The sequence below is a fragment of the Mastomys coucha genome, unplaced genomic scaffold, assembly GCF_008632895.1.
Source record: "Mastomys coucha isolate ucsf_1 unplaced genomic scaffold, UCSF_Mcou_1 pScaffold7, whole genome shotgun sequence".
NCBI classification, from domain to species: Eukaryota; Metazoa; Chordata; class Mammalia; order Rodentia; family Muridae; genus Mastomys; species Mastomys coucha.
Genome location: NW_022196913.1, coordinates 59651886 through 59660958, shown reverse-complemented (window position 1 = coordinate 59660958; position 9073 = coordinate 59651886). Strand labels below are relative to the sequence as shown.

General features: G+C 39.9%; 1 protein-coding gene across 7 annotated transcripts in view; it reads left to right on the top strand.

Moving 5' to 3' along the window:
- The window catches only part of Uimc1 (ubiquitin interaction motif containing 1), a 78239-nt gene that overhangs the window by 7585 nt on the left and 61581 nt on the right, over positions 1 to 9073 (top strand). For all 7 annotated transcript variants that reach the window (XM_031358155.1, XM_031358153.1, XM_031358156.1 and 4 more), the window contains 2 exons: positions 308 to 459; positions 5299 to 5383. In XM_031358155.1, coding sequence (XP_031214015.1) covers positions 316 to 459; positions 5299 to 5383 — 229 coding nt within the window. In that variant the 5' untranslated portion in view covers positions 308 to 315. The remainder of the gene's footprint in view (positions 1 to 307; positions 460 to 5298; positions 5384 to 9073) is intronic.

Below are 9073 nucleotides of genomic sequence, written 5' to 3'. Positions count from 1 at the left end.
CAGGCTGGCCTCGAACTCAGAAATCCTCCTGCCTCTGCCTCTCAAGTGCTGGGATCAAAGGCGTGTGCCACCACCGCCCTGCTCCCTAGCATTTTCTATGTGTATATATGTACAGACTTTCATATGTCCATCACCTATATAGAAATGTGTATACATCTATATATTCCTTTATAGAAAAAAATAAATTTTTAATGAATAGTAGAAAAGTTCTAAAGTCTAATCTAGACATTTGCTCTTATATGACTAAATTGAATAATCTCTAGATTAGAAACTTATTTTTTGAGTAAATATTAAACTTGCATTTTAGGTAAAAGGATGCCACGAAGAAAGAAAAAAATGAAAGAAACCTCTGAAGGCCAGAACGTGGAGAAGGATCTGGAAAGCAGCAGCTGTGTCAGCATAAGGAAGAAGCGGAGGCTGGACGACTCCCTCATAGTGATATCTGATAGTGATGGAGAGGTCAGTGCATGGAATTCTGGGTCGGCCGCGGCCTCTTTACCCACAAGGCTTTGTTTTCACTGTACCTTCCTACCAGCTCTTTTTTTTTTTTGTTTTTTTTTTGGTTTTTCAAGACAGGGTTTCTCTGAGTAGCCCTGGCTGTCCTGGATCTCACTCTGTAGACCAGGCTGGCCTCGAACTCAGAAATCCGCCTGCCTCTGCCTCCCAAGTGCTGGGATTAAAGGCCTGCCCCACCACCGCCCGGCTCCTACTAGCTCTTGAATTCATTTGGTTCTTACTTGATTTTCTTTTGATTTTTAAAGAGAATTATGGATTATTTAAAAGAAAGTGGCCATGCTATTTGGCTGGGGATAAATGATACGTTTTTGTTTTTGTAATATGTTAATTCAATGTGATTTTAGAACTGTTAGAGTAAAATCAAATAGAAAGTGTAATTTTTGTGTGTTTGAAAAGTAAAAGAAAGCCAGGCAGTGGTGGCGCATGTCTTTAATTTAACAAAAACAAAACCAAAAAGCCCAAAAAAACAAAAAAACAAACCAACCAAAAAAAAAAAAAAAAAAAAAAAAAAAAAAAAAAAAAAAAGAAAGAAAAGTGAAAGAAAATGTGACAGCTGCCTGGGATGAATCCCAGGTTTCCTACATGCTAGGGAACCATGCTGCCTGCTTGGCCAAGAACATAATATTATTGTGGAAAGGCTTCTAGGAGAGAGTTTGTCTAGATTTTAACCTTCCCCTTTATTTACCATTCCTCTTTCTTTTTTACCTGTGTGTCAGGTCAGGTCCAGTGCTTAGTGAACTCAGTGTCTCTTACATCCTGTATTTCACTCAGTGGGGGAAGCATTCACTTTTCTCTGACCATAAAGTTCACAATCACCTTTGATTCTTGTTTTTCATCCTTTATACCTGATTGGTCACCACATGCTCTAGGTTTGACTCTCAAGTGATACTCAGGTTTGTTTCCATTTCTGTTTCTTGCCTGTTCATCTGTTATGTAGACTTTTGCAGTAGACTCCCTGAAATGCCTCTTCTGTCCTGTTTTTGCTCTTGACATTTTACTTCACCTACTGCAACTATTTATTTAGATATGTATGTGTGTGTGGGGGGGCACAGTTTACGTACAAGAGAGGTATAACATGAATTTATTCTGTATTCACCATTGCAGAAACTGTCATATTTTAGAGTATCCCTTTCCTATTGTTTTCCTATCTACCTATTGCTATATTTGTTTTACTTTCCTTTGCCTTTCCTTAGTTTGCATTTTAAATTTTAATTTTTTACATTGAAAATAGATTTTTTAAATATAATATATTCTGATTTTGGTTTCTGTTCCCCCAACTTGGATCCTTCTCAACTCCTCACCCACCCTAATCCCTGCCCTTTCCCCCTCTCATTAGAGTGCAAGATGCCATCTAAAAAATAATAAATAAGATAATAACAAACAAACTGGAACAGGACAAAGCAAACAGAAGAAAAAGAACTAAAGAAAAAGCCTAAGAAATGCCTATAGATTCTGAGACACACAAGTTCACACATAGAAATTCATAAAAACACAACACTGGAAACTGTAATATATACCAGAGACCCATCAGGAGAAAAGAAAAGAGTGCACAGACAAAGCGCCTCCAGAAGACGCTGTTGAGCTTGTTTGGTGTGAGCCTTCTGCTGGGCATGGGCTCTGTCCTTAAGAGTGCCTTGTATACCCACTGGGACCTAGTTTTTCCTTTGTGAACACTTGTTAATTGGAGATGGCTTCAAGGCTTGGGATGGAGGCTTATGCCCACTTTGTCTCTGAGCATTGGCACCCCACGTGGCTTAGACCTGTGCAGGCCCTGTGCATACTGCCACCGTCTCTGTGAGTTCATATGTGCATCAGTCCTGCAGTGTTTTGAAAGGCTTCTTGGTGTCCTCTATCCCCTCTGACTCTTACAATCATCCTTCCTCTTTTTGGGCAGTATTCCCTGAGCTCTGAGGAAACACCGTTTAGGACTGGGTGGTCTTAGGTCTCTTGCTCTCTAGACATTGTTCCATTGTGGGTCTCTGCTTTTATTCCCGTCAATTGTAGAAGGAAGGTTCTCTGATGATTGATGAGCAAGATTCTGATCTCGATGGTGGGGCCCTTTTCCTTAGTTTATGTGTGTGTTTTGTGGATGTATACTATGTTAGCACAGGTCCTGAAGAGGCCAGGAGAGTGTCAGATCCCTTGGAGTTAGCTGTTGTGAGCCACCTGATGTGGGTGCTGAGACCTGAACTGTAGAACAGGAAGGACATCTCTCTGTCCTCCCCATTCCCCCATTTACCATTTTTGCATTTTTAGAAAATACTTTTAAAAACTGTTTTAGGATATTAAGCAATTGGTATTAGGGGAAAAAGCCTTCTTGTTTTTTTTCAGTTGAAAATCTATCAGAATTATTCCACATTTCTTCTGACTTTTGTATTGCCTGTAATACTTTTCAGTTGTTTGTCAGTTTGGGTGTTAGTTCTTTTGATTTCTATTGCAGATCTTCTAAGGGTAGGTCAGTTTGCTGATCTCTTATGGTTCCATAGAACTTGTGCTTATTTCTGTGGTATTATTTGTCATTCTTTGAAATTGCCACTGTATTAAAATTTTTAAAAAAATGACATTTTAAATAAATTTGTGTGAATGTGTGTGGGTGCATGCTGGTGGAGGCTAGAGAATAATTTTTGGAGTTGGCTTTTCTACGATGTGAGTTTGGGATTGAACTCAGATCACCTGGCTTGGTGGCAAGATCATTTACTTCTGAGTTATCTTGTATGTATGTGTGTATGTATGTATGTATGTATGTATGCGCTCTTGCATGAGTTTATGTGTAACTGGAGTTAACAGGCACCTGTGAGCTACCTGATATGGGTGCTGGGAAGCAATCTTTGGGCCTTTGTAAGAGCAGCGTTCTTAACTGCTGAGTTAACCCAGACTTTAGACCTCAGGTTAGGGCTTCTGTGGCTGAGAAGAGACCGTGACCAAGGCAACTCTTTATAAAGAAAAACACTTAACGGGCACAGGCTTACAGTTCAGAGGTTCAGTCCTTTATTGTCATGACAGGAAGCATGGTGGCATGTATGCAGACGTGGTACTAGAGAAGGAGCTAAGAATTCTACTTCCTGATCAGCAGGCAACAGGAAGTGAACTGAGTCACTAAGCCCAGCTTGAGCTTTTGAGATCTTAAAGCCCACCCCCTAATGACATACTTCCTCCAACAAAGCTATACCCACCACAGCAAGACCACACCTTCCTCTGAGCCAAACATTCAAACACAGGAGTCTATGGGGCTATTCTTATTCAAACCACCACAGCAGGAATTTTCTTTTTCTTTTTCTTTTTCTTTTGGTTTTTTCGAGACAGGGTCTCTCTGTGTAGCCCTGGCTGTCCTGGAACTCACTCTGTAGACCAGGCTGGCCTCGAACTCAGAAATCCACCTGCCTTTGCCTCCCAAGGACTGGGATTAAAGGTGTGCACCACCACTGCCTGGCTAACATACTCTTTATAATTTTCATAATTTCTTTTATTGTCTTTTCTTATTTTGGTTACTATCTGGGTTTTCAATTTTGATTAATATCACTTGACTTTTGCTTTCAATCTATGCAGTAGTTGGTCAATATATTTTATTTTATGCTTCTTTTTCATTTATTAATAGCATAATTTCTACATTATGAGAAGTTAGAAACGGAGGAGAATTAGATCTGGGGAAGAGGGGAGGTGTGTGGGGGGACTGGGAGGAGTGGAAACTAGTTGGGATATATTGAAAACAAAAATAAGATAGAACATATATTTATCTATATGTTTATATATGTATTGCCTTCTACTTTACTAGACTGTGTTTGTTTTTTTTTACTTTTGTAAGCTGATTTTAGGATATCGAACTCACAGAGATTGACCTGTCTCTGCCTCCCAAGTGCCAGGACTAAAGGCATACTCCACTACCACCCAGCTTACCTTTCATTTTTGAGGGTCAGTTATTATGTCTGTCAATCTGAACGTTTTAGGAAATTTTCTTTCATTTGCTTAGCATTTACCATTGGACATGTCTGAAATTGTTGAGGCCATTTTCTTAGAGAACAGTAGACATTTTGTGATTTCTCATCCCTTCCCCACCTGAAAATTTTCTTAGGCTACAGTTTAATATTTTGTTTTGTTCTTCAGGATCCCAATTAACACATGTATCAAATCATCTTTGTCTGTATTCTCTCTCATCTGTTTCCTAGTTATTTTCCTTATTGGTTTTTTCTCTTTCTTTAGAGCTACTTACTAAGTTTTGTTGTTGTTTTAAGATGATCTTTCCATGGGGTTCTGGCTCTCCTGGAACTTACTGTACAGACCAGGCTGGCTTCAAACTCCTAGAGCCCCCTGCTCTCCCTCTCAAGGGCCACTTACTAAGTTTTAAGGTGGAGTAGGGTTGGTACATTAGGTTTTTAAAATTGATTTTGTAGAATTCTGTAACTTTTTCTTTCATCAACTAACCAGTGGCCAAAGGATGATTTACAATAAATGAGTATATTGGTTTTAAATACTTACTGAATCAAGTGTCTCTGATCTTGGGTGGTTGTCTATTAGTATTTTAGATATTGGCCAGTTTTTATGTATTTCTGTAAATGTGATAGTTAAACATGTCAGTATATTATACATGTTTGTTTTTATGGTTTAATTAGTTCTAGGTCTTGCATGCTTTCTTTTTAATTGAGAAAAGGACCTTCTTATGTATACCATTATTAATAATCACTGATAATTCACAGGCTTCTACTAACCAAAAAGAAATATAGAAGAAATAGAAAAATTATTACTTTTAATGTTGTCTGTTCTGATCTTATTTCTTGTTTACAACAGGAAACTAAAGAGGAGAATGGATTGCAGAAAACAAAGACAAAACAGTCGAACAGATCAAAGTGTTTGGCTAAAAGAAAAATTGCACGTATGTTTTCATCTTTTAATTGAATTGATACACTGTTTTCATTAGGAGAAGAGAATTCTCTCGGGTATATGTGCTTCCTCTGTTCCTAACCTTTAAACTTTTGAAAATTTCTTAGAGAGTTACTTTAAGCCTTCCTAGAGGAAGGCTATTGAAATTATAAATGTGATCTTCACGGCTAGGCACCCTTCCTAGAGCTCTTGGTTCTCTATCCACCTCTTAAACGTTTTATTCTATGTGTGTAAGTGCTTGCCGCTGTGTGCCTGGTACCATAAGAGTTAGGTCTCCTGGTGCCATAAGAGTTAGGTCTCCTGGTGCCATAAGAGTTAGGTCTCCTGGTGCCATAAGAGTTAGGTCTCCTGGTGCCATAAGAGTTAGGTCTCCTGGGGCCATAAGAGTTAGGTCTCCTGGTGCCATAAGAGTTAAGTCTCCTGGAACTGAAGGTACAAATGATTTTGAACTGCTGTGTAATGTTGGACTGAACCCAGGTGCTCTGTAAGAGCAGCAAGCACTCTTAACCATTGACCCATTTGTTTAGCCCCCTTTCTTATTCTTTACTGTGTAGATCCTAGATAAATTGCAGCTTTCAGCTGACCTCTGTTCTTCAGTAAAAGGCATTGATGGGAGATGGTTTACTCTTTTATGTTGAGAAAAAATTTAAGTTTAATGTGTACCAGTCAAAATTAGTATTAGCTTAGATGAGTAATTCTGCCATGGGTGGTGTTATTGCAACTTAACTGCAAAGCTGAAATCCACAGTGGCAGGGTTTTGTCAAGATTCAGGTTAAGTCTGTACATGGTGTCACTGTCCAGGGATGAGTGTGTTGGTACAGTACAAATGAACTGTGTCACGGAAGTGGAGACAGGAGAGTCAGAGTTTAAATCATATTTCCAGCCACATAATGAGTGGCCCAGGTTGGCTCCACTACATATCTGGATACATTTCCCCACCTTGAAGCACAGTAAGTTCTGTGCTTTAACTAGAGAGTTAGGCGTGCAGCAGGCTGGCTGAGATGTAGTACTGATGCTGAAATAATTTTCTGAACTTTTAGGAGGGACTGACTTGTTTTTGCCTTATGTAGGGATGTTTTAGCTCATAAACAGAAGTGGGGCCAGAAGTTCATCTGTTTAAATGTATTGGATAGTTCTTGGCAAGGGCATCCTTAAGTAGTTGAAAAGTCTGAAGCATTTTTTTAGTGCTGAAATTGTTTCCAAAAATAAAAGTGATGACAAAAACTACATTCTCCAAATTAAAGAGCTGAAGACAAGCTTCCATGAGTTCTCTGATTCAAGCTTGATGAAAAGGAACTAATACTGTGTGAGTGAAGAATTGCAATTAAAAGTCATAGAACTGCAAGGGAATACTGGTACAGACTGGGCAGGAACCAACTATCTTGTGTCTCAGCCTCTTGTGTAGCTCTGCAGATATCTTGGGAATGATCATCTGAAATGTAGAAACTGTTATGTGTGGTCCTGTCCATGTTTGGAAGTACTTACATTTGTGAGCAGCTGTTTTGTTATGAAACTATGTAAAAGTGTTATTGATCCTAATCAAAGGACTTAAAGGGGATCTCTCTGCTATGTATTGCTATACAAGAATCACATCCTAAAATCTCTTATATCTCTGGACAAAAAAGAGGAGTCAGTTTCAACTCTAAGGAGTGATAAATGATGAAAATCAAGTCATTCCTATTTTAAGTTACAGTTTTTCTTTTTTGTTTTTTGTCTTTTGTTTTTGTTTGTTTGTTTGAGACAGGGTTTCTCTGTGTAGCCCTGGCTGTCCTAGAACTCACTCTGTAGATTAGGCTGGCCTTGAACTCAGAACTCAGAACTCCGCTTGCCTCTGCCTCCCAAGTACCATCACCGCCCAAGTTACAGTTTTTCATTACTGTATTTGGAGTACACTGGGCTTGCTCTTCGAATAGTCCTCTGGCGGGGAGTGAGGATGATTATAGGAAAGATGAAAAGAAGACTTGTAATTTTAATTTTTTTCAAAAACAATTTTTAATGATCTTAAATGCTTTAATCTCTCTTGTAGCCCACCACCCACCAGAGAGAGTGGAAAAGAAAGGATACAGGGGTTAAGGGGTGGAGAAGTGGACCTGTTTTAGAAAGGTTCTTTGGAGCAACTCCCATCTGTGTTATCTGGAAATTGGCAGTTCACTTTACGGTTTAGCAGGAATTGACAGCTTGATCCACTTGCAGACACTTTACAGATACACCAGCAGTCCTGTTGAGTAGCGTCGGTAGGGTTGGGTTAGCAAACAGGAATCAGCAATGGTAGCACTACCTAGCAGAGACAGCCAGGCCTCAGCCTTGTCTCCAGTCAGCGGGAGGGACCAGGAGGAACACCAGAAGTTCTCAGCTGTGCCTCTCTCAGGGAAGCTAAGATCAATAAAGTCTTTGCAGTGAAGACCCACAAGCGTTGCACAGCTAGCTATACCAGCAAGCCAAGCTCTGTCTCCATCACTCCTGTGTATACCCTCCAAACATCACGTGTCCTCCACATGCCTTGCCTAGCACAAATGGAGCTCAGATATGCAGTGTAAGGCAGACCAATACATATGTGTTGTTAGCACAGAATCCTTCATCACATGCCCTTTCACATGCTTGCATTAGCAGAACATCTTCTCTCCTGTGTCTGCTTCAGTGAAACATTCCTTCATGAGTCTGCCTTAGTCTTTACCTGTATCCTCTTCAGGAAAACACTCCTTCACGTGTTTGCCCCAGCAAAACACCACCCAACACAACTGACTCTCCAAAGAACCCTTGAGTTTCCACTTCAGAGACTCAGAGACAAAAGTTAGAAATCAGGAGGGCTGTAGGTCAATACCATGCCAGCCTAGAGTTTACTTTTCTTAGCCTTGTTGCACCTTCAGTGCTGTGAGAAACAAAGTCACAAGCTAGCAGTAAGGATGACTGATGTACACACAGGATATCTGTTTCCACCTGGAGGCCTCCCTGTTCCTTCCACCAAGGTTAATAGAAGCTTTAGTCCCTTGCTTTGAGCCTCAAGTGTATCCCTTCAAGTGTTCCATGTATCAGCAGGCGTAGAAATCTGCCAGCAGACCCTGACCTGCCTTGACTGTCTGACAGGCAAGCTTTCACAGAAGCAGATGAAATGGCTTCTGACATTGGAGCACAGTCTCTGCTATTGTATAGGCTTGTTATTACACCTTGTCCTGCTTAGGTTTCTATTGTTGTGATAAGCACCATGACCAAGAGCATCTTTGAGAAAAGAAGGATTTATTTGGCTTGCACTTTCATATCACAGTCTGTCATTGAGGGAAGTTAGGTCAGAAGCTCAAGCGGGAACTTGGAAGCCAGCTCTGGAAGCAGGTTAGGAAGGAATGCTGCTTCCATCTTTCTCCCCATGGCTCGCTCATCTGTTGCTTTACACTGGACTGCCTGTGTAAGACTGGCACCAATGGCGCCAGGCTCTCTCACATGAATCATTAATCAAGAAATACCCCATACACTTGCTTATAAGCTAATTTGATGGAGGGAATTATTCAGTTGAAGTTCTTCCAGATAACTCTTGATTATATTGACAAAGAACAAGCATAACCATATAAAATAAATTGAATTGTACTTCCAAATAAAATAAAGAACAGAAAAGAGAACTGTTTTTTTTTTTGATATTTTCTTTATTTACATGTAAATTTCTCCCTTCCCAGTTTCCCCTCTAAAAAAC